Source organism: Pezoporus occidentalis, unplaced genomic scaffold, assembly GCF_034315485.1.
Source record: "Pezoporus occidentalis ecotype Australia unplaced genomic scaffold, CSIRO_AGI_Poc_V1 ctg62, whole genome shotgun sequence".
Classification (NCBI taxonomy): Eukaryota; Metazoa; Chordata; class Aves; order Psittaciformes; family Psittacidae; genus Pezoporus; species Pezoporus occidentalis.
In genome coordinates, this window is record NW_026915966.1 from 161,414 (window position 1) to 187,273 (window position 25,860).

Consider the following 25,860-nt stretch of genomic DNA (forward strand, 5'->3'; position numbering starts at 1 on the left):
AAATTATAGAGAACTACTGGTAGGTCATTTGTTGCCACATTCAGAACAACACAGAGACTCCTTAACTCTGAAACCATCTTAAATCTCTTACAGAGGAAGAGAACAAGGGGGGAACAGCATGAAATGATCTGACAATTTCTATAACATCTCCATTTGTCTGTTCAAAAGAGGAACAACTCTAAAATCCTGGCTTAGTGTGTGGCTCTACAGAAGCAGGGAAGTTTTATTGCTGCTTTCCCAATAGAGTCCTTTTTTAGCAATGTCTTATGCTAAGTAGGCTCAGCATATTGAGTGATTTATTTAAATAAAGAAGAATGACTATTAATGCTTCCTGACATGCAGAGATCCAGGGGCAGTGTGATGGTAAAACTTCGGGGCATCCAAGCACTGTAGAGATATTTCTCTGCATTCCTGCAGCACTGCTGCCCTTGTTTGATAGTTGTCACATGCAAGGCTGGAGGAGGGGAATTGATTTGCTCAAGCTGCATTAGGATTAAGCATCAGGTGGCATCACAACTTCAAAGTGTGGACAGGTTCCTTGAGCTATTTTCCATCAATGTCAACTTTCTAAATGAAACAAATCTGAGGCTTTTCTCTTCCGTATTTTTGTTACTCACCTGCCTCTGAACTAAAATATGTTCCAGTTTGTTCTTTCTTGGTGAGATTTATACCGAGTTGCTTGGAAGAAAGGAATCCAAGGGACTCAACAAGCATTTCCCTATCCCTGCAGATTTTCGCCCTCCACAGCACTGTCTTGGTTTGCCCCATGAAGGTTGTTCTATGCACACAGTTAACTTGTGTAAGACTTTTTCTGATCTCACAGGTGAACACAAAGCAAGCTTTTAAAGCAATAAAGAAAACAGTCAGGGGCAGGAACAGTGAACACCATGGCAATAGGATAAGAGGGCTTTGCAGGTTTGAACCTTGGCTCAATCAGTTGGTGCTAAGGCATCTCCTAGAGCAGCTCCATTTCAACCCTGTGGAACCTCAGCTCTGCAGGGCCAAATCCCTGTGAAGATCCTGCAGGTTGGCAGACAGAGGGTTTGGAATCAGCAGACACTAAAGGCTCTTCTCTCCATTTCGCTGTTTGTCAAGCCTTGCTGACACCAGGTCTGTGAGCATCAGCTAGATGTTTGCCTGCAGCTCTTCCATGTTGACAGCTTCATCTGGCAGATGACTTGAGACCTCCTGGTCTTGACCAGTGACTGGAACAGGGGCTTGAACCAGAGAGTCTAGTGTCCGGGCTAAGAAGTGTTGAAGGAGGCAGAGTTGAGCTTTGAGCACCTCGTGTCCTGTCAGTTCCTGTGTTGTGGCTAAGTTCCCTGAGCTGCTGATGTGACCGTTGGGTGCAGTTTGTTGCAGAAAGAAGTAACTATGGAGGCAAATTGTGATGTATTTTCCAAGACTTCGTTTGCTGTATTTAAAGTGCTCTGCTGCCTGTACAATATTTCCTTTTCCTGCAGTGGGTGTCAACCTCTTCTATTTCTGTATAATCATCTACCTCTATGGAGACCTGGCAATCTACGCAGCAGCTGTACCAGTCTCTCTCATGCAAGTGACCTGGTAAGTGTACTTACTGCTGTGGGGTTGTGTGCTAACACAGGAAAGAGCAGACTTTTGGATTTGATGGGGTGACTGGGATCAGCTCTGCTTTCTGAAGAATGGAATGGAGACAGCTCAGCATCACTTGTGGATGGGAAGATGAAGCTGGTTTATGTTCACCACCTGAGTGCCTGCTGCCTGCCTGGAAAGTAGCTGACCTGATTTCAGATGAGTCCTCAGGTGTGAAGTACTTGCAGCTTCAACACCTGCAGACATGGGACTTGTTGCTCAATAGTTAGATCACAATACTCTGTGCAGGATTTTAGCTTCTCTGTCTCTTTGGGTAAGAGAGGTGCGATGCTTACCAAGGCTGGGATCAGTGAGTGATGGCATTACATGGACTTAGCTCTGGACTGAGCCCAGTTCCTTTCTCAACAAAACAGATAATGAAAGTGATTGCTTTGATCAAATCTGGGCTGTATTTGAACTCGTGACTTGGGAATGGAAAACCTCAGTGACCTTAACTTCCTAGTTTGATGACCAAATGACCAAGCTTGTAAATAACTGGGGGCAATTCAGGACTTTGCCTTTCAATGTATGGTACTCAGCAACTTGCTCTGTTAGTCTAGAAAATAAAAGGACAGGGGAAAGGAGGAATGGACACTTCAGGCTTCTGATCATTCTTCTGTCCTGAATGCAGGAGAGGGGAAGGCATCTACTAGGAGTTAATGACTGTCTTTTGTTTCTCCCTCCTTTTCCAGCAGTGCCACTGGCAACCATTCTTGCAGTGTTGGAGATGGCACAAAGTACAATGATACAGACAAGTGCTGGGGGCCAATTCGACGGATCGATGCTTACAGACTGTATCTGGTGAGTTTCTGAAACTGGGATCACCATTATTCCCATTGAAACTTTGCTTCTAGTGGAAAGGGATTCTTTTCCTGTAGAGATAGTGTAGCTCAAGTGAACAACAGAGGTGTGAAACTCATAGTTCAGTCTGACCTTTTTGGCCACAGACCCCCTCTTTATTCTTGGTGACGTGGCTGTGTTTTAATTTAGTGGCCATCAGAATGATACTGAGTTTGAGTTCTGTCTTACTGTTGTGTAGTTTTATATTGCTTAAGCAGGTGATGTGAACATGCCAAAGGGTGGGATTTTTTCCAGTGGCTGGCTAAGTAATTGTTGCTTGGAGGGAACTGTTGTCAATAGACTGGAGTATATTAAACTCTCTTGAGTGCATTCTTTTTGTGAATCAAACTGTTTATGCTGCAAGAGAATCTGCTTCATGAGAGATGGTGGAACAACCAACTTAAACATCATCCAGTGCTGTATGCTGCTTTAGCAATAGCTTTGCCTAGTTTAGCATTGTCTATTGCTGTGGTTCTGTTGTGAAACCAAGGTTTTTCCCAAAGGATGATAAACTACTTCTCTTGAGCTTGGGGATGGTTGAGTGCTCATACGTGAAGACAGATGTTAGTAGGGCAAAAGGAGAAGAGGGAGGTGTGCAGGTGCTGCATGGTGTGGCTTCTGTTAAGGGTCTCAGTGAGAATTCTAGGGAAAAAGAATGACTGTGGCCATGTGTGTGCAGAGAAATCAAGGGGTAAGGGGCATTGGAAGCACTTTTGCAATTAGTCCATTTTAGACATTCAAGGGATCATATCCTTGAGTGCACTTGTCCCATCGTTATTGCAAAAAGAAGAGCTGGGCCTCGGGAATATTAGTGAATGTCAAAGCCTAGTTAATTATTGAAGAGAAATATTATTGCTTTATTAAATTGTGTCTTAGTCTGTTTCTTTAAAACTTCCAGGAGATGGAAGATTTCCATCCTGCATTTCAATAACTCTCTCTGACCCAGCAGAAGGAGCTAGTCAGAAAAGGCAGACAGACATTAATTACTGCCTGCATCTCTCGGATATTATGTCTATAATTCATGAAGATAATTGTTGTTAGGACTTGGGAAAAAAAATAAATGAAGGCTGTGTAAGCATTAGACTTGCTGCCTGTGTACATAGCTCTCAGAGGAGCTTTTCCGTCTGTCTGTCTGCTCGTATGGCTTTGGAGAATAAATATCTGCAAAGGCTTTGGTAGTGGTTAATCCTTCACTGCTCAGGAATTGAGATGAGTGGCTTGGTGCTTTTTTCCTGCCCCTTAGATGTAGACAGGGATTGTTTTGGGGAGAACACAGAACTGTAGAATGGCTTGGGTTGGTAAGGAGCTTAAGATCATCCAGTTCCAACCCCATGCCATGGGCAGGGACACCTCACACTAGACCATGTCACCCAAGGCTCTGTCCAGCCTGGCCTTGAACACTGCCAGGGATGGAGCATTCACCACTTCTTTGGGCACCCTGTGCCAGCACCTCACCACCCTCACAATAAAGAACTTCTTCCTTTTATCTAACCTGAACTTCCCCTGTTTAAGTTTAAACCCATCACCTCTTGTCCTGTCACTGCGATCCCTGATGAAGAGCCCCTCTCTGGTATCCTTGTAGGCCCTCTTCAGATACTGGAACATACCAGTCTGTGGTGGGTTACTGGAGGGGGGTGATTCCCACATTCACTATTTTCAGGACCCTGCTGAGGGGTGGCATTACCTCCAAGCGGTACTTTTCTGTTAAGGTCTCTAATGCTTCTTCCTGGATGAGTATGAGAGTAAACTGGGATTTGTTCTATCTCCAGCTCTGTTGGTCCCACTCTGTTTGACTTGTGTGCTTTTATTCTCTAGAAAACAATGATGATGATGGCTTCCCTTGAGAGAGATATCAAACATTCAGACCATAGTACTGTCTTCAAGTCTGGGCTGCCTCTGCAGTGACTGCTGATTAATGTGTTCCCTGTCCTGTTAGAAATGTGAACTAGTGAGCAGTACTTTGAGCTCTTACTCTTTGAGAGAAACCTGGGGGTGAGAGGATGGGGGTAGGAAGTTGCTTGACTTCAAGCAAAAGATTTAATAGCAAAACACTGTCATTATCTCTGAAAATTTTATCCAAGGTTCTTCTGTATAGAAGTGGAGTTTTAAACATGCAAGAGAAACTGAAACCTGTCTGTCTGAAGGGGAAAAGGCAACATGAAAATGAGGAGTGGTGAGATGCATCAGGAGTGTAGCTGTTCTCTTCATCCCAGGAGATCATACCCACAGAGAACTTGCTGTTTTCTTGACCTTTTTACTTTTTGAATGCTTGCTTGTTGGAATAATTCGGGTTCCATGTTCCGGTGGACAAACAAGGTCTCTTTTTGCAGGCTATGTTCCCCTCTGGCAAGGGGACAGATGGACACTGTGATCCCTAAGAAAGCAGCTGAGTTTTTGGATCAGTCCTTTTGTCCTAGATGCCCGTCTCTAGTTTTCTCACCTCGTCTTAGTAATGTATTTAGGTCTAAGTGAGTTTTAGGAGCAAGATGGGGGGCATGTAACTAGAACCTCTTGCCCACTACAGTGAAGCATATCTCTGGATGTAGTGCTACACTTCTTACTCTGTGCATGACCCCACAGAAAGCCTTTTTTTTTGACTTCTAAGGAGAAATAATCTATTTGAGGTTTTCTGGGAAAATGGTGCCAATGGGAGCTCTCTTGTGCCAAGTACCACCAGTCTGCCAAAGGTCTGTGCTGGTTTCCTCCTGTCGACTCTTTCTCTCCCAGCACTGCTCTTTTCAACAAAACCCATTTCAAACATTGACTCTTTGAGCTGGAGGTGGAAAGGGGCATAATGACAGATGTAAAAATCCTATTTCACGCTTTATTGTCCAAAAAGGCCTCTGGAAGCTGTGTCTGCTCTGATCACTGTGAATGGAAGCTGAAAACTCTGTACATAATGAGAATATTTAGACAGATTAAATTCTTCTCTTGAGGCTTGCTTGTCTGAGCAGCATCTTTATTGCTACTCCAGAATCTCACACCTAAGCGTGACTGCAGAGTCTTCAGAGACCACTAAGCCCCTATTAACCTTTGTCTGAACAAATGGTTGTCTTGCTGCTTGTTTGTAAATTGCCTTGTAAAATAAAGGCTTGCAAACCAAGTAAGTGAATGCAAGTGCAGGAAATACTGAAATAGGCTTTCACTCCTGTCCCATTATTTGCCTCTTCTTTGGGACTGTAGGAGTAAAATCTATGGGTTGAGATCAGAACAGTCCAACAACTGCAGTACAATATAAAACTATTACTAATAATAGTAATAAGGGAAATAACAAGGGGAAATAATATAAAAGGGGAAGGGAAAAACAGTAAACACAAGTGATGCACAATACACTTGCTCACCACCCAGTGATGGGCACCCAGCCTGACCTGAGCAGTGACCTGGTCCTTCTGGGTAACTCCCCCCAGTTTATATCCTGGGCATGATGTGATGTGGTATGGAATACCCCTTTGTCTGTCCTGGCTGTGCTCCCTCACGGCTTCTTGTGCCCCTCCTCACTGTCAGTGCATGAGAGACTGGAAGGTCCTTGCTGGTAGGCAGCATTGAGCAACAGCTAAACCATCAGTGTTATCCTCAGACTAAATCCAAAGCACAGCACTGCACCAGCTACTAGGAAGGACAAAAATCACTGTTAAGCTGAACCCAGACACCATGCTGTTCCATGCCTTTAAGGGCAAGACCACGCAGGGCAAATTGGCTGGAAGAAAGGCATGTGTTAGATGGCCCTGTGACCTTGTTGAAAGCAAGCACTGATTACCGGTAAAGCGGATCGATGGCTTTCTATCTTTGCTTCAGATCTCTCACCGTACTGTCATGTCCTCAACAGCTGAAGTGACTCCCAAGTGCCTTGGCTGTCTCGATGGCGACGCTAAGGACAGGGTCAAGTTTTCTGCATGCCGAATTCATGCTTCAATGCAAGTTGTTTTATCAGCTTGCTGTAAGGTTGGTTTGGTGTCTTCTGTATAGGCTATGGGGAAGGGGCAGCGGATTGAATTTTCAGATCTTTCATCATAACGCTTTCTTGTCTCTGTTCCAGTGATGCAGGAATGTGACATGATAGTCCCTGTTTCTAGAAAGCAGCTATGAGATAAATATGAGATTAAATCCTGGGGATCAACAGCCATTTGGAGTGTCTGATCCAAAATGCATTCATGACCTGGCACACGGTGCTTCTCTTCTGCACCAGGGCAGCCAATGTAGCTAAAATCTCAGCCCTCCTCTTCTGGCAGTTTTGGGGCATGGTGCCTTCCCACGATGGAAAGGAAATGGCTTTAAACTATCAGAGGGAGCCGTATGCCTTTCAGAAGAGGCACTGGCACAGGTACTCCTGGTAGCCTGGCTCTGTAGTGTGTCAAAGCTACCAGGTGCATCTGTTCTGTCTGAGTCTCTGCTGGGTTTTTAGCTGATTGGGAAAGGGACGCGGCATCCGCTTTTGCCGGTTCACAGATGCTGCAGCATCGTGGGCAGCCCAGCGGGTGCGGGCCGGGCGAAGATGGGAGCGCAGATGGTTTAATGGAGATTATCCCAGTTGGAAACGTGCTTGTGCAGTGAATAAAACGAGCGGGCTTGCAGGCGCTTACCATTCCTCTTCAGGAGGGGACAATGTCACCCCGGCCCGACGCTCTGATCACAATTCCCAGTGACCAGAGCAGGGCTGGGCTGTGGCTGCAGGAGGTTGTGCAGGGGGGTGAGGAGGTAGTCTGAGGACACACATACAGTTGCTCAGTGCCAGCAAATGCAAAGGCTGAACTGATAAGTGTTGATGTAGATCCCGACTGCCTCGGTGCGGTGCTGCTATCCCGGCCCTCGTCGGCTGTAGGGCTGTGCTCTGTGCTGCTGGTGTACGTGCTCTGCTTCCCTCCTCAGCATTTGTCCTTCCTGACTGTGCTGCGTGTTGTGTGCATCCCCTGCTCTGGGTAAAGGTACCTGTGGTATTTGCTATCAAAATGCATCTTTCCAAATACATTTGCCTGCTCTAGGGGAGTTTGATGGGCTTGTTCAGTGCATGAGACTCTTGTAGCCTCTCTGTGGTTGCCTTTTGGTTTCTGTGGGCTTTTTTTGTTGGTGTTTTTTTTTGTCTTTTATTTATTAACCTTCCACCAGTGATATGATGGGAGCCCCCATGGCAGTGTTTGAACATCCATGCTACATCTAAGCTGTCTCTTGCTAACTGGGAGTTGGAGAGAAAGAGCTGGAGCAGTGCTGCCAGCAGAGCGCTTCTTCCAAGGACACCCGGCTTCACTCCTCTTGTTCCCTCTGCAGCAAGTGCTTTTCCTCTGCCCTGCCTTCCTCAGCTGTGCCCTGCAGCAGCATCCGGTAATAAATGGGTCACAGCTGCTGTCTACTGGATATTTATTCTTACAGGTCTCAGTGTCTAGGGACCTTGAGAACCGGTGGTGGGAAGGTACCTGCTTCAGGAGCAGGGAGGGCTCATTTCACACACATCAATCAGAAGGGTTTGGGGTGCTTGCCCTGGGCTCCCAGAGTGAGCCAAAGAAGCTGATAGGACCTTCACATCTGCTGGTGTGAAGCCATCATCTTGCTTAAATAAATTGCATAAACTGTAGCATTGTTATGTTCCAGGTTCCCCCAGCTTTGCAGTAAGGATGCAGCAGGACTGGGGCACTATTAGCATGTCACCCTGCATATCCTGTAAGAAGTTATTCCTGGTAAGACTTCCTTGCCAAAGATATTGCGTTATCTTCCTTAACACGAATGCTCTGATGTGTTTTGTTATGATGCTCGTATAGAAATAGAAACAAATGCAGCAAAAAAAAGGCAGCTGCTGCTTCTGAAAGCCTTCAAAAGAGGGGAAAAGCCTCTCAAAGCTCCAGAATATTATACCATTTCTGTATGTACAGGCACCTGAGTTTTGAGCCACTGCCGTGGCAAGAGAGGAATTAGTACTGCATTAAACATAAATATCACTAGCCCTAACCGTTTGTTACAGGTGCCTCTGAAATACAGCTTTGCTTGGCTAAAAGCCCAGTCTCAGGGACTCATTGGAGTCTTCTCATACCTCTTATCTAAGTCAGCTCCCAAAAAGTAAGGTGTATTAATTGCTGCTTTGCTCTGAAGTGGCTGAAGAAGGACAGGAGCCGAGTTCATGTCAAATAAATGGTGTCTGGGATGGGAAGGCAATTCTCAGCTTGCTTTATTGTGAAACTAATAAGGTAGCAATTGGCACACAGCCTTGTTAATATGGCATAAATCCTGCCTTGTTCATCCCGGTTCATTCTTCTCCTGTGGGCTTGTCAATAAATTGTTTCGATTGCTCACTTGTCATATGCCTGTGACAGATTAAACCAGCTCTTTTGGAGCTTCCCACACCCCTTGTGTTTCCTAACGCAAAAGGAACTTCACATAATAACTATCCTTGTGAGTAAGAGGTTTTTTTCCTGGCTAAAGGAGAGGCAGACAAGTGCAGTGTTGCAAAAGTAGGATATAAACTTGTAGTAGTGACCGAAGAGCAGGAGCTCAGCTTCTGGTGTGTGATTTTTACCTTGTTTTCCTTGTAACTGATGGCATTTTGAGTCAAAGGAAGATCAGCCAGAAGGCAAGGCTCCCTGCTGCTAGTGCTGGTTAGAAGTCAGCCTCTGGTGCAATAGTGAAGCTGCTTCAGTCCATGGTCTCACAGTTGCTAACTTTAAAGGATTAGCTTGTCTCTTCACTGGAAAATCAATAGTGCAGGGGACTGGAATATGTTTTCTGCAGAGCTGAGAAGTGTTTTTTTTCCTTAAGCAAAGCTTGGGTTACTCTGTCACTTGGATGCTGAGCTTTTCCAAAGGGCCAGTGCTTCACCTCTGCCACCTCCAGTTGTTGGCAAGGGCTGTATAGAAGGGAAAGGTGCTTTTGGTTGTGTGCCTGGCCAGATGTGCTGCAGGTATCAGCCCTTAACTGAAGCAAGGTGGATAATGTAATGGGCCATTGGTGAGTTAAGGTGCACTTGGCTTCCCCATAGAAGAATGTCCTGCACACTTCAGTGCTTGGTTTTTATGTGGTGATGGATGGTGGGCACAAAGCAAGGCAGCTATGTGAATTGGGCAGAGAAGTGGCTCTAGGTGTATCTCTGCTTTTGTGCACTTCCTACAGGTACGAACTCTCAAGTGGTGTTTACTGGGCTCCAGCTATAGCCCCTGCTGCTCAGAAAGGCTGAGAGGCTGTGCTGCTGCTTTGCCTAAGTAAAGCTGTCCTCTGGAGTAAGCTCATTTGGGCAGCAAGGCACCAAAGCTGACACTGTTCTCTTGCTATTGGAAACCAATCTCTCCCAGGCTCTCTCCCAGATATCTCCCAGATATCTCTTTGTGATCACCCACTCACCACTCCAAGCTGTACAGGTTTGAAAAGAACCTTCCCAAATCCTTTTCTTTGACTTGGCTGTTCCAGCAGGCTCGCAGACCTTTCATTTCATAAGTAATAAATGCATTTCCCCCTGTGCAGTGTTATTCTGGGCAGTGGTAGTGACAGCATCCTAGAAACCACAGTTGGAGAGGACTTGTTAAGTCAGCTGAGCACTCCCCTGGTTGATGCAATACATGCCTTTATCTCAACAGCATATTTCCTACTACTTAGTTCAGTGCTTTACCACCAATTTTGGTTTTAAACAGAGGTCTGACCTTGCTGCCTGCCTTATCAGCATTTTCCTTCACTAACACAGCACTCTTGATCTTTCCTCCCCTGAAATCATCATTAGTTCCCTAATATACAGGTAGGAAGCACCAGGGCTGCAGAACTGTGCAGTCAGTGCCCATCTGAACATTACCAGAGGCTGTGGAAGAAAGAGCTCTGGACAAACTCCTAAATAAGTCTGCAACTTCTTAACATCCTCCTAAATTGTGCTTTCTGTCTGGGTGAGATCACTGACACTCTTGTCCAAAAATGTGTATTTTTGGACTACATCAGCAAATCCCACATGTGGCTCATGCTTCTGTAAGCAGGACTATAAATACAAATAATGCAGCTGGGATTTATCTTGTAAGTTGAAGTCGATATAATGCTCTCAGGCAGAGCTGATATCCGAAGCCTGTTGCACCAGTTTGGTGTGTGTTGTACTGGGGAGCCAAAGGAAGGAGGCTGGGAGCAAGCTGGCACCCTGCTAACCCCAGGCTATGAGGCTTGATCTCTTGCTTTTGTGCTGCTGCAAGGTACTTACAAAGTGTGGGACATTTCCTTTGCTTCAAGGCAACTCTTGCCTGTGACACAGTGAATGGAATAACGCTGTCCTGAAGCTGTATCCTCCAGGAATCGTGTGAAACTCAACTGAGATGTTTGTATGGGGAAAATTAAATGGAAAACAACCAATTAGTGGTGGAGGTGCTATGTGTGATGGCAGATGAGGGGTTAGTGGCCTTCAGGAGCAGTCATCCTTGCTGAACCCAAGTAGCTCCTAAGCCTGGCAGTTTGTAGCTTGGTGTGTTTACAGGGCCCTCAGTGCATCCGTGTCATGCTGGTCCATGTCTCCCTCACCTTGTGCTGTCTCTCCCAGGGGCTTCTGTAGTCCATGTCAGTGCTGTTGTAGTTGCCAAGAGAGGCTATGAATATGCAGGAATCGTGGTCAGTGCCTGTGTATAATGATGATACCCTCACACTTTGGAGAGAACCCATTAATCTCTCATACCGTGCTAATAAATTGAGGAAATGAGGAACAACTCCTCCGGGTTACCCAGTGTCAGGCTCTTGTTCCATAGCCTCTGGGAGGTCAAAGCAAGCTGGTGGCAGTGGGTACAGCCAGCCCTGGCTCTGCAGCTCCTCTGCTGTCCTTCCAAGTATCACAAAGCAGCCATTCAGCTCTCCTGCATCTCTATCCACTTTGCTGCTTCCCTCCTGCTTGTTCAGATGCAATTAGATGCAGGATAAGGGGGAGCCAGGGGTCAAGGAGGCAGCAAAGTGATTACAAGATGCTGCAAATGGCTGTGCCATAAACACTCCCATGATGAAAAATTAGATACCAGTCACCTCAGGGTTATTGCTGGCCTCCATCTTTCTCTTGTTGTGAAAAATGATAATGGAAGTGTATTTACCCCAGAGAGTGCAAGCTTGCTGCTGGCTGTGATCCTGCACTCCCCAGGTGTGCCAGGGGCTGCAATCCGTGCTCTGAATGACTTCCTGAAATCACTTCTGCCTGGGTTTCTTTGCTTTAACACAAGAACCACTAGTTTTGCAGGGTGTTCTTTCCCAAGTGGAAAGTTCTGGTGCTCTGACATGGGTCAGCTCCACAACAGGCTGCAGGCCTGAGTCAGGATGGGGAGAGGAGAGCAGCACCCTCATGTACTGCCTTAGCTTTCCAGGGCTTCATGTGGAGGTTCTGGATATGTTGAATGCCCAGGAAGATCATAGCTTGCAAGGGCATCCACTGGGACAGGTACACTTGTTTAGCTGATGGGCAGTCAAAATTCAAAGCTGATGCTGGATTAGAGCCTTTGGAAATCTCTAGATCCAGTTAAAGTCAGTAGCTTTACAACAGGGCTACAGCATTGGTGGGTAAGGAAAGAGCAGCTGATGTTATCTACCTGGACTTATGATGCTGTTCCACATGACTTCCTTGTCTTTAAACTGGAGAGACATGGATTTGACAAGTGGACCACTCTGTGCATCAGGAATTAGTTGGATGGTTGTACTCAAAATGTTGAAGTCAACAGCTTGATGTCCAAGTGGAGACTGGTGACAAGCAGTGTTCCTAAGGGGTCAGTGTTGGGACTAGTGCTGTTCAGCATCTTTGATACATGGGCAGTGGGATTGATGCAAGTTTGCTGATGACACCAAGCTGTATGGTGTATTGACACCCTGGAGTTCTTGGAGGCTGTCTCCTCCCTGCCTGACTGCACTGGGGAGAGAGATGGGTGAGGGCTCCTTGGTGCCAACAGTGTGTGAGTTATGACTCTAAACCTCTGCCAGGTGTCCTGAGAGCAGCATGTTAATTACTGGAGCTGCTGTGGTAGCAGATGCCTGATGTAGTCAAAGTGGAACTGCCCTTGTTTCTTTATCTATAAATACTCCTTGTGGGATGTCTGGCAGTTGCCTCCTCCCTTCGTTGTGACTTCTTGACTCTGCAGGGGACCTAGAGGTTAAATTCCCTCTTGCCTTCAACTTCTGTTGAGCAGTCCTTGTTCCCTGGCTGGTTTATCTCTTTCCAACCAACTCCAAGAGCTTCATAATAGCTTGTTTGCTGATAACTGGCTGCCTATCAGCATGGCCTCTACTGCAGCCCTGCCTCCAGCCTTAAGACACTGTGGATCTTCAGCTTTACTTGTTTATTTCAGCTCTCTAAAAAGCTCCTTCCTGAACAATCCATCTCCTCTCATGGATTTATATTTGTACTGCCCACTGCAAGGGGTAAAGCTTTACCAGCGAAAGCTTGGATCGCCGCCTTCCCTCATGTGCCATCTGGCTCTCTAGCTTGAGATATGAGCTCATGCAGGAGAGAAACGTGGCCTTGTCACCTAAGTGAAGGGGAGGAGAGATGGCAGAGAGGGCACCACACTGCACATGAGACCCTTCTCCCTGGCTGTGTTTTAGCTGAAAAGCACTGAAGCCCTGGCACGAGCAACTGGAGGCTGTTGCTGGTAGCACAGCACTTGCCACCAATTGAAATGGGTGCAGAGGTGCTATCAGAGGCTGCAAATAGCTCTGAAATGTTATAATGCTCTGCTTTCTTTACCTATGAATCCCAAATGAGAGTGGGGAAAGCACCTTGTGTTTAATATTTCTCTCCAAAGTCACCCCTAAAAATTCCTCAAGGATGTGAATAGGAACACAGATAGCAGTTAATAAGAAATCACTCTACTGAAGACGATGTCTGGTTCAAGCTTCCAGCGAGGAATAAAACCTCCGACCTGTGTCAGTGCTGGTAAATCAAGTTTTGCTTTTTCCTTCCTAGTCGTCTCTTTAGACACACTCTAGAGGAGAGCAGCTGAGGTGGTAACAGAGCAGCCAGTCCCTAGTTCTCCTGACATCTTGTTTGCTCTGTGTCCGTGCACAGCCAGGTTTTGTTGGATGGTTTTGTCTCTCTCTCCTGGTGCTCATCTGGGTTGTGAAATAGCTCTGAGCTCAGGGACCTCCTGCAGAAGCAGAACCGGTGTCAGCATTGCCACTCCTGACAGCATGTATGAAATGTCTGCTTCATCCTACCCTGCTCAAGGAGACTTTCCTTGTGTCTGAGCACTGAATCAAGCAAAGCTTCCTCTGGGAGGTGCTTGTTCAGTCAAGCTCCAGTCTTCTTGTCGGTATCCTGCTTTGCTGTGGAAATGCTGCATAGCCCTGTATAAAGCACTCAACCCTCAACTTTCCAGCCAAAGTCTACTAAAGAGAGAGATCCATTTTGTTATATCAGTAACTTTCTCTTTAAATGTCAGCTTGCTTTCCATTAGAGGAGGGTTATTTGCTGTACTCTGTCTCATGGGAGAGGGGTACTACTGCTCAACAGTGGTGAACATCAATATCTGCAGAAGTGGAGTTGATGCTATCCTAAAATGAAGTTGATCTGAGATACTGGTATTTCTTCTATCAAGGGGAAGCAAGAGCCTCCAAGGAAGGATTTAGTTTGGGGTGAGTTCTGGGATGAGGAAGGGTGGGAGGAGGAGGAGAGGAAAAGGAAGGGTGGCTGGGGCCTCAGTCCAAAGGGCGATATTTAAGGAGTAACAAGACCACTTTACCATCTTCACATTAAAACATACCCTTGCCTTAATGTCTGATATTTATTAGCTTTGCATTGCTATGATAGCCCTGTGCCACATAAATACATTTATTAAACTCTCAAACTCTTTTTTGCTCTGCTCCGGGTGTATTTTATGCATTTAATGGGGTTTATCCTCACGGTCTCGCTTCACTCAGGTCTCACTCTGCTTCTCTTCAGCCTGTCTGAAAATTCCCAGGCTCTGAATCAACAAGAAACAGTAGCTCCTGTTTTTAATTCACTACTCAGCAAATGCCAAAGATGGATGCAATTCTTACCGATGAGTCTGTGGAGCATGAAAATAACTAAGTTCCGATGACAGTTATGAATGAAGCTGCTTTTCAGATGGCCCTCTTGCAAATGTATGCAGGCACTGGCCATAATGCTGTAACTGCTGCATCTAATATATGAATCAGCTCTGTTTGGGATGCTAATTGTGCTTCCTGAGCCGTATTGGCATTTTTCTGTGGAAGCAGCATGCTGGGAAGCAGATGAAAGCTATTGAACTGTACTGGTTCAGAGTGATAGATAGACCCTTCAAGCCAATAAAGAACCTGTTTGGTCAATACACCCCTCTGTCTGGCTTAAAGCATGTTTGTGTGGTCTGAGAGGCTCTTGGCATTAGCTGGCTGTCACTTAGTGGTTGAGAGCTGTCTTGGTGGTCCTCTTGGCTGAAGTTAAGCTGATAAACCCAGCCAGATGTCCTATTAACATGTGGTTGTACTTTTGCTTTTTTAAGATAAGCCAATACATAACCTTATGTAACCAAGTTTTTAACATAAGAGCTTTAATAGAATACACTTTTAGATAAATATATATATAAATATATTCTAGGCAATGGTTTGCTTGTTTCCCCCTGTGGTAAAAAGACTTGAGTTGACCAGCCTGCTTTATGCTTTGAAATACCAAGAGCTGATGTGTTCAGAGGCTGGGGAAGTGGTGTCACCTGAGTTGCCAGCCCAGGCAGATCCCAAACCTTGGTGCCTGTACTGCTGTAGCTTGGCTTGGTGAGAGGAATGGATCTGAAGACCCTGCCAGAGGTTGAGCAAGCTGATGCGATGCTCGTGGCTCCTACTGGCCTGCAGAGAAGAGTGTGATTCAGGGTGACAAGCTGCTTTTCTTTCCTCTGTGCTTGCTGGCTTCTATTTTTCTGACTGGAAATGTTATTAAAAGTGAGAAAAAAAACTGGGTTTTTTGGTCACTGTGTGCTGGATCTTTATGCTGTTTTACAGCATGAGAAAGGAAGATAAGAATAAAGTGGTTTGTGTCTGTTCCATTGATTTTATGTGTGTGGGTTCTGCATACCCTCTGTAGCAAGGCTGGCACTTTGACTTCTGTTTAATGGAGGAGCTTGGATTGACATTAGGGAACTCTGCTTAATAGCAAAAACACAGTAAAGGTTTCTCTGTGCCATCCTTTGAACATAAACATTGACTAGATCTGATCCTCCTTAGCTGAAGGGAGGATTCCCGTACCTGAAGTTTAGCAGTGAATCAGCCATGTATGCCTGCTTGTTTCTAATAGGAGACCACTTCACTAATAGAACAGTCTTTAATCAAAGCAGACTTTGCTCATTCTGCCTCTCCTCTTAGGAAAGGAATGATAAACTCCTTGAGAACATCTCAGAGGTGAACTGGAAAACTTGGGAGAGCTTTTAGATGTGCTGGAGCTCTGCGTGTTTGATTTCTGGCAGGGCTGACTGGTGAGGTTTTCTATGTAGGTTTTAGAGTGTTTGAATTAAGTGTGTAATGAAGCACTTTAAATTGTATCCCTCTAGGGGAGATGAGCTTGGAAAACATCAGGTGGAGAGTTTGGGTATGCGTCTGAGGATCTTATTTGGGCTTACTTTTTCCTTAGGGAGAAGTTAGGAAACTAATGAACTTAATGGGTCAGAAGAGCATTTAGATGTCTGGCACAGCAAGGTAGAGAACGCAGGCATACTCCTTCTAAGCATCGTGGTCTCTTCTCATCCTTTTGGGGATGTGTTTTTATATGGGCTTCCTGGCCTTGGGACTCCTCTGAGAGTTGACAATGAGATTAGCTCCAATTCAGGGACTGAGTTCTTGTGCCTCGTGTCCTGGCTGTTGGTGAGGAGCTGACCCCTCTTCCCTAACCTGCGCTCAATCCTGTACAGCTGTGCACCATTTCATATCACAGTGATGTTTATCTGCTCTTCACTCTCCTTTTCTGCCTTGCCTTTCTCCTCTCAAGCAGTCCAGTGTGTGTGCTGTGGCTTCCCTTCTTTATAGTGGTTGGCACAAATCCCTGCAAAGTAGGGCAAGTCATCTCATTGCAGGCCTTAGCATTGTTTGTATTGATCCATGGATATTCGTCTTGGATCACTAATGGGCGTCAAGTGCAAAAGGCAATAAATTTATATTGCACTTGAATTCATCTGTCACTTGGTTCCTTTGGACCTGCTCCAGGATCTTGTTAAGAACACAAGACACTGATCATCTTAAAGGATGGGAGGGTATCTCTTCCCCATGAGCTGAACGGTAAAGCCCACAGAAGAAGAGAGTTGAAAGAGATGCTGAATGGATTTAGTTGTTTAAGCTACCTTCAGTACTAGAGAATAACTGCAGAAAACAGAGTGTAATATCCAGAGGTGTTCTTTCAGCTTCATTAGCAGATGTTGGGCAGCATGTAGGAGACCCATATACTTCCAGCACCTAAGAATGCTTTTGATGCTTTTCAGCATCTGAGCCCCAAATCCACTTTCACACAGCTCTTTTCTCGCTGCTTAAGACAGATCTATGTTTCAGACCCAGCTGCTTTGGTGTTCAGTGATCTTGTGTCAATCCTCGCCATGATTTGAGATGCTGTTTTGCCAATTGGTTCTGGTGCATTCTCATTTGCAGAAGACACCTGTCCCTTAATCATCACCATCCTTCGTCTGTCTCTTTTTGTTTCGGCTCTTTCTGACGCATGAGCTATTAACGTGATTTGAAGGGAAGCTGTGTTGAGCAGAGTGTGTGTGTTGGGAGAGGATGTTGAGAGAGATTAGTCACAAACTCAGGAATAATTTCCAGTAAGAGAGTAGGCATCTCCTTTGGTTTGCTCTGGGTCCTTGACCTACATCCCTCTTTAGTCCTTTGAGGTTTGTGTGCTATCCAAGCATGGAGTAGCAGTCTTCAAGGGCTGGAGAGGGTAGCAGGAGAGTGGAGTTAACCTCTGGTTTAGAAGAAAGGAGCAAGAGGAAGAGTAAAAAGCTGGTTTGCTTCTGTGTAACTCTGGAAGGGTTTTATCTGTTAAGCTCTTACTCTTGCCAGTTGTGCCTGTGATGTTGTATTCTGTTTGATTTCAGCATTTCCTCCAAGGACCCTCAGTTCTTCACAGATCTGAATTCTGTGCACGCTTTCTGTCCCTCTTTCCCCTGCCCTCCCCACCTCCACACCAAAAAGCCAACACTTGGTGTAAATGATGGCCTCAGATCAGAATACATGTTCACTGAGCAATGTGTGTAACCAAGGGTTCTCTCCCCTGGCCCCCTTCTGGGTTTACTTCGGTTGTCTGAGAATACTTGTGATGCGAGGCATTGCCAATTTGCCTTGCAGATATCCTGAAACTGTCTCAAAAAAGGTTTCTTGGGGCTGTACTAGGCTTAAAATAGCTTGGAATCTGTTCTGTGGCTGACTCTGTTGGGGTCGACAGAGACCTTGAGGCTCTGCTGCCTGCCCCTTTGAGTCCCAGTTCTTCCCTTCTGGTGACACCTTTTCTTGAACTGCTTGAAGAAGTCATGGAAAAGAGCAATGTGTAAATATTAATGTTGAATATTTGTCTTTAAAAATCCCTTTGAGATGCTCAACAAATCTATACTGTGTGTGCTGTGACTTTCTCAGTACTGCTTGCTTACAGCTTTTGGATCTGTTAGTATATTGCTAGCCCCTGGCACCCCACCGATGACAGGCAGGGCTCTCTTCTCTAACACCCATTTTGTCTCCCTGTCACAAGTAGCTTCTCTCAGGTCACGTTCAGACCTCAGTCAAGGTCTGTTACCTTCCTGCAGTAAAGCCTTTTCCCTTTTGACTGAAGCAGGTAGGGCTGGAGTGCTCGGTGCCTGGGCAGAGATGAACTTGCTAAGAAATGCTGCTCCCTTCATATACATCTAAGAGGGCAGTGAATAAAGATCTGCCTCCATTGACAGTAGCTTTAATTTCCACACTGAGTGAAGTTTGTTCTTATGAGTATCTTTATCTTTCCCCTCACTTTGCACAGGTTTTCAGCTTCTAAGTCAACAGCTTAACTGTTATGCTGCAGCTTCCTGCTGTAAAACAAGCAAGTTAGTGTGGGGAAGTCAGTATCTTCCAGGCAGACTTGGCTCTGTTGCTGTTGAGCTTGGGACAAGCTGCTCAGTCAATGTTAATGTGAGCTGTCTGGTCATGGCTATTGCTATTCAGACCTAAACTGAGCATGTACCCGGACAAAGAGGCCTCAGTTTAATATTTAATGTTCCATAAGGCTGCGCTGAGAGCTTTTACTGAAATGTGTCAGTAAAGGAGTACTGGAGCAGTGCTAGCAAGAGGCTGAGAGCCAAGAGGATCCTGTGCTCTACTCATGCCCAAGGCATGTTCTCTGATACCAAGCAGCTTGCTTGACCCGCTGTGTCTCAGCCAACTTAGCTGTAAAATTAAGCAGCAAAGCAAGGTCCATGACAAAGAGGCATGTCTGGAGGTGAACTTGGAAGACAAGCTTTGTTTTAGTGGTAAATTCATCTTGTGAACAGAATTTCAGGGGTTTAACCTGTGTGTTCTCTGTTGTGCTTCCAGGCAGCATTCACTCTCCTCCTTGGTCCTTTCACCTTCTTCAATGTGCAGAAGACCAAGTACCTTCAAATCATGACATCCCTCATGAGATGGATAGGTGAGTCTTGGCCACCTCTTTACCACAGATGGAACCTGAGGCACAATAACAATGCAGGATATTCTTGTTTGGAAGCAAGCTCTTGTTAAAATAATCTCTTTGAGGTTTGTCCTGATAAATCTTTGAGGAAAAGGGTTTTTATTCTAGGATGAAATTTCTGATTAAAACAAACCCAATCCAAATGTTCTCAGTCAGATGTGAGCTGGTAGATGAAGTTTTAATCTGCTTTGTGTGAGAGGCAGAAGGGATTTGGAAGAGTCTCCATGATACCCACCGGTTGCTGTTCAGCAACAAGTTTCTCATTCTCTCAGCCTGTGTGCAACAGCCTTTGAAGGATCTTTGTTTTGATCTGAGGACAAAAAGCACTTCTGTCAGACTTTCCACCCTTAGTTATATCATCTGATTGCATGGTTTATTCCTGGGCCTCGCTTTAGCATAGGATATCCTGCATTGGAAACCCCCAAACCACTGTGTGTTGTCCTTGGGAACCTCCACCCTTGTAAGTTCTCTTCAGAATCATCCTGCCAAGAATTTCTGGGAAGATGATAATTCCTGTCATGAAATAAGGCATCACTACTTTTCTTGTTCCCCCAGTGCTTTTGCCATCCTGAGGTGCAGCTGCCCCACATCTGGCTTGTATGTGTACATACCCTTAAAGGCTGAGTGATGTGTGTTACAGAGGGCTGTGTTGAGCTTTCTCTTGTCTTGTGTGAGCTGGACAAGAGTAACTGATGTTCAGGGATAACAGGGAGCAGCACTTCTGCAGGTTAACAGTCTTCTGGTTTATGGGTCCAGATGATTCAAGCACAGAATCAGCTCTCTTTATGCATGTCACTGAGCTGGAACAGGAAGAAAAGCTGCTTCTAAGCCCAGTTCCCACCACACACATACACTTGACCTGACTTCAGTTGGGTATCGTCCTTTCTCTGTGAGTTCAGAGGCCTGTGACCCTGTTTGGAAGTGGCTGGCATTCGCTGCAAAGGAAAAGATCTGTTCTGGACAACATTTGAGATGGGGTTAAGCAGTTATTACCCAGGAAAATGAGGCTGGATTTTAAGCCCTCAAGTCTCAGATGCTGAACAGCTTGAGTTAACAAATCCTGACCTCAGATGGTGTGAAAAGCCTGAATGTCTGTTTATTCCTTTTGTTGTCTGAGCATAGGAAAGGTCAGAAAGCCCCAATGTTCTTCAAAGAAGGAGGTTAGCTCATTGAGGGCTATTAAAAGAGGAGGTTTGGCTTTGTTTTTTAACAAGGAGTAATCTCAGCTCAGCTCCCTGGCCTGTTTCCAGTCACCCTGCCTCCTCTTTCCTGGTAAAGACATCAGTCAGACCTCATCCTGTCTCTGTGACAACCTGATGTCTGCCTGATCTGCCGTTGCTTTCCCTTTAGCCGGCTCCTTCCAGTATGAGGACTGCTAAACCTTGGCGTAAAGGCAGAACTGTTTCTCTTTTTCATCTCTTGATGGAGAGAGACAAAGGCAGTGTTTGGAGAAGCGTTAGGGGAAATTCATGTTTTAGCCTGATTGAGTCCTGCATCAGCACACTGGGGAACAGCTGCCCCAGATAATGATATTTAATGACCCTGACAGCACCTCAGTGGCTACTTAGAGGAGCGGATTCCATATGTGTACAATGAGGGATAGATTTATTAGGGAAGACAATTTATCAAACAGCCACATGATGAAGGGAACAGGAATAAAGATCTTCCTGCACATGGAGGCAAAGGATGGATCCCTTGCTGCAGGGATTTAGCAAGCTGGCTTCTCCCATGTCCTCACATCACTGATGTCCCCTCCTCCAAAAGCAGGGCTGTGAGTTAAACATGGATTGGTCTTTTCTTGGTGTTTAGAGAGCTTAGATGCTAAAGAACAGTCTTAGATGGTGTTCTGTGGGCTCCTTTTCATGCCTGAAAGCCAGTGGCAAGATGTGGACTCTCTGTCTTACCGTGGGGTTTAATTCATCTTCCTTTAGTTAGTTTTAGTGCTGAAGGTGGATCTTCCTCAAAGCTGTCTGAGCAGCAGAGCTGAACACTGGAGCTGCCAGCCTACATGCTTGCTGTGCTGGGTTACAACTTCCCACACCAACAGTGGCTTATCCAGCTTACCTGTGCCCACTGGCCTGGTGTGGATGGGAGGCTGCAACACATTTTGCATCATGATTTGAAAGAATCCAGCCTGCTTGAGCTGGGAGGTCAGTGCAGGCTTTGCGATGTGCCTATTGCAGGATGCACTGTACATGCTTTTCCCCAGCCTGATGAAAGAAAAGCCTCTGGATTTCGGAGCAGCAGTGGCTGATGTAAAGCTGCACTGCCCCAGGTATAGCAGTGATTCAGATGACAGTGGCTGAGAGGATGGTTTTGGCAGCAGAGAGAGCTAGCTGTGTGTGAAGGTCATTTCTGCTGGTGTTTGTAACTGTGTCAGCCTTGCCTTTGAAAGTTGCTTTCCCTCTTTCTCCTGATCTAAGTGATAATCAAATGTCACTAGCCTTGTCCAGATCCCGTGCTCATCGCAAGCAGCACATCAGCTAACAAAGCCTACGGTCTCTTTCCACACCTCATAGACAAGAAAAATGTCATTCTGCCTTTGAAAAATAACAGTCTTAAACGTTGGGATCTGAACTGGGAAATAAAACCAGGCCAGCTCAAAGAACGTGGAGATGCAGCAGTGGATCAGCCCTTCATCTGGCTGTGGGCTTCCTCCCAGGGTGAGGGACTAACAAGGACAGGCTGAAGTCTCTAAAGGGAGGAAGTTGAAGGAGGAGTTTGCAAGCCCAAATGCCACACTGCTGCAGAGCCCAGACATATGGGCTCTTGTACATGGAAAGCTCATCTGGAAACAAGGCTGGCATGGTGAGGCTCTTCCCTGTCAGGACTCATAGGAGCACAGAGGGTGGATCTGTGTCTCCAGGTGGAGTGGGGCTGATGGCAGACAGAGGGCTTCCAGAGGCATCAAGCTGTTGGCAGTCTTGTGAAGAGCAGCAGCTTACACACTTGGCTGCAGAGCTGATTGCCACCTCGCATGGGTGAGTGCCAGTGGTTAAATTCGGTGCAGCAGTCCCTGTTTAACTGCTGGCCTCATCCATGCTTAGAGCTCTGTTCTCTCTGTGTAAGGGTTTGCCTACACAAGCTCTCATCCCCTTCCCAACTGCAAACTGCAACTCAGGCTGCTTTGAAAGCCCTCTTCTGTCTGAGCTGCCTTGGGAGATTGAGCACAGCACCCTGATGGGTGTGACAGGGAGCCTGTCTGCTGTGCTTCCCTGGAGAAGGGGCTAGCTGGGAAAAAACACTTGGTTTAAATCCTGGCAATGTCGAAGCCTTGATTTAACTTAGGTATAAAATGTTGTTGGCTCCCCCAGCTCTTGAGCAATGCTATTAAGAGCAGAGACAGGGTCCAGACTGGTTGACCAGGTAAGTATGAGTTAGAGGTAAGGAGGGTTCCTTCTCCGAACTGTATTTAATTCCTTCCTTCCTTTCCCAGTCCTTTTTTACTAGTTTTGGAGCCTGTTCCTAGGTCTCTTACAAGGTTCTTGGAATGGGTCGTCTCCTGCGGAACACTAAACCAACTAAGCCGTCTCTAAATTAGAGCTGTTGGTATGTTCAATTTTGCTGTTTGGACTTCAGGCTCCTTTTTCCTGGAGGATTTAAACCTGTGGTGACGATGGATTGCTCCCTAAAGAGACTTGAATGTCTAGCTGGGGTTTTATCCCTACTTTACCCAGTCCTGATGCAAGTGAATGGAGTTAGGGGTTAGCTGCTGGAGGCAGAGCACAGCAAAAGGGACTGAGTCTGATGCACTTCTCAAAGCAGAGAGGACACAGCCCCACCTCTTTATTATTGGATAATATGGGATAACAACTGACTAACAGCCTCATGGGAAAGAATATGGATTAGGAAAGATAACAAAAGGACAGGGCTTGGTGGAGCTCAGCAGCAAACATTGGGCTATTGTGTATTAAGAGGCTAACCCGATTAATTGCAGCCTGTTACAGCCCGAGATGTCCAGCTCTATAGGTGAGGACTGTTGGCTTTAAAGACATTGGTAGCATGATTATCACTGCTGTTATTGAATAGCCTCTGGCAAATGTTCCCAGACAGCTCCCATGTGGGCCATGAGCTCTGTGTGCTGCTCTTGATGCTGTATTGTAGTTATTAGAAAGTATTGTATTTTAATAAAGATATTTTACTGAGGGAACTTCTGGGTTTGGTTGCTGGGAGCTCCATTCTCTGTGTAGTACAATCAGATCATACCACAGCTGTTCAAGTAACTGCAGCCCTCGAGACAGAGCATTCCCAGCCCTCTGATCTCACAATTATATGCCCAGAAATAAAACCTCTCCCTTTGCTCTTTCCCCTGGTCAGTAGAATGGAGGGGAAAAGGACAAGAACAGCCAGGAAGCCCTGTGTTAAGCTCTTTTGTCTCCTTCCCATCCTCTTCCAGGATACTTGGTAGAAGGTTTCTAGGAAAGAAACTAGGAAAGGGCTCTCCAAGCACGCTGCCGGGACTGATTTTCCTCATCTACTGATTTCTCTGATAGATGTTTTCTCCACCAGAATCCTGCTTTTTACAGGCTCCCTGACACCTCTCTGCAGAGAACTGGTCTTGGACCATCTCCCTTTGTGAGCAGGTTTCAGCTGCTGTAATAACTGTTGCTGCCATCCTTAGGCTTCATCAGCCGTGCTGGAGTTGTTTCAGTCCAGAAACCTGGATCACTCAGCTTCATCCTTTCAGCTGCAGAGACTGAGAATTAGAGAGGAGGCTGATACAGGAGGGGGTGACCATTACCTGGAGTCCTGGGTATCCAGGCTTCTGCAGAGAGGTTTGTCTGCAGTGTCCACAGTCCTCAAGGTGGCCTCTTTCCTGCATCAGAAATGAAGCAAACCCCTTAAGGAGGGAGCAGTTTGATCTCTGCCCCTTCCCTTTCACAGAGCAGGGCATATGGGAGAGGCAAGGACGAGGGAATTGGGCTGTAAATCAGGACACTGTTGCATGTTCATTCCAGGGAGCTTCTTCAACAAAGTTAACTTTGTGTTCTCGCATCCCTTTTGGAGCAGAGAAAGCTGCTGCTTGAGCCCAGGGTAAATAATTCACTACGAGAAGTGAATATATTTATGAAGAGTTGGATAAAAGGCTGTGCTTCTGTCATGCCAGCTTTCAGACTTACAAGCTGAGGAGCTCATCTCAGTGCTGTTTGTGGGGGGCAGTGGGGTGAAGCAGTGCCTGTGTGAGTGAAAGAGCCTTTAGTAGCTTCAGGTGCAGGTGGAGAGTGATGCACGGTGCTGGACTGAGATCTTGCCTTGAGGAGCTGATGTTCCTGAAAAGAGCATTTTATCCAGGCAGTAGGAGACAAACTAATGGGTCTGAGAGCTGGAGAAGGGGAGCTGAAAATGTAAGGACACATTCAGCCCTGCAGAGCGGTCCTGGTGATGGTGCTCGCGCTGATTTTCAGAGTGGGTCTGTGGCATGCAAGAGTGTGTGTTGTTGGAACAAGGTGATGATAACTTTGCTGGGTAGGTCCCAATGCAGGATAAGGAAGGGTGTAGTAGATTTGATGGGACATGGATGCTTTGCACCCAGTGCTTTCCCAAGCATGATGTGACACCACAGTGTGTGCTGTTCCCTTCATGCAGAAGGGTAAATTCTCACATGGACAGAGAGGTGACTGTCAAAGCTAATAGACCAAGTCAGCAGCAGAGCTCGGAGCCGAGTCCATTGCAGAGGCTTTCTGGTGCTTCTGCCAGAGGTGACTGGAGGAGAGAGGACAGAAAACTACACGGGTAATTTTCCACCAGAAGCAAACGCTCCTTGCTGGCTGCTCTTCCCTTCCCATATGTTGAGATAAAGCACCCGTGATAAACACCAGAGCAGAGCCGTTTATCTCCCTGTGAACTGTTGCTGTGTGCAGATGTCTGTGGAGACCAGCTGATGTGGGTCAGATGGGGCAGCTCCACTGGTTCCACAGCAGGACTTGTTACCACAGCAGGGGAAGCTACTTGGTGATGGGGTAGCAAACCCTGCCCCAACAATGAAGAAAAGCAGGGGAGTGATGCCTTTACAGCAGAGAAGCCCTTCTGAACCGCTTCTGACAGCCAGAACGTCCTGGTGGTACTTAATAAAAGCTTCCTTTTGTGAAGGAAACAGGCCCTGCCTGGCCTGAGGCCATTGCAGCAATAGTGTCTGAGAGGGCTGCAGCAGGAGCAAGGCAAACCTGGCAAAGGGACTGGAGGCTTTTTCTTGCCTTGCTGGTAAAGTGCATCACACTCCTGTGATCTTAACATGTCCAACACGTGGCTCTGCTTCCTCTGTATGAGAAACAGTCCCCTGCCATCTACACCCTGCTTCGGGGCAGGGAGGGTAACACTGTGCCTGCAAGTCCCTGCTCTCCATTAGAGGAAGCAGTCACACTGATGTCCCACTCATACCTTTATTCTGGGAAGTAAGTTCCCTCCTCTTCTCTTCCTGACTTCTCTCTCCAGGGAATTGCTGTCTTCTAAGAACATATCCATCTTGCTTCGCCGCAGTCTGCGCGCTCATAAATCCTTCATCTTCCTCAAGACTGTGTTTTAGGCCCTGTTGTTGCCAAATCTCCAGCTCCTGCATCTGATGGAGCAAACCTGATTTTCATTTTACCTCTTTTACTGCTGTTTCCTGTAGAAACCTCCTCTGAAGGTTGCAGAAATTCATCAGCTGCTACTCTGGAGTTTACAGAGAGCTGGAGGTCATGAAGAAGTGACAGGATTTAGCTTATGCAGGAGGAACTGGGCAAATGAGCTTTAAATTTAAGAATCAATGTCTTCATTTCCTCTACCTTGTTTTGCCAGCATTGTGAAACCCAGCTGCGCTCTAGTATTTCAAATGCCACAGCATCCATAATGCCTGG

At 46.2% G+C, this 25,860-nt stretch overlaps 1 protein-coding gene across 2 annotated transcripts in view; it reads left to right on the top strand.

The window, feature by feature from the left end:
* Nucleotides 1-25,860, top strand: part of TMEM104 (transmembrane protein 104) — a 44,122-nt gene that overhangs the window by 9,711 nt on the left and 8,551 nt on the right. Inside the window, exons 7-9 of one of the 2 annotated variants that reach the window (XM_062639812.1) lie at nt 1,464-1,563; nt 2,304-2,412; nt 18,892-18,985. In XM_062639812.1, coding sequence (XP_062495796.1) covers nt 1,464-1,563; nt 2,304-2,412; nt 18,892-18,985 — 303 coding nt within the window. The remainder of the gene's footprint in view (nt 1-1,463; nt 1,564-2,303; nt 2,413-18,891; nt 18,986-25,860) is intronic. The other variant, XM_062639813.1, reaches the window with a different exon arrangement.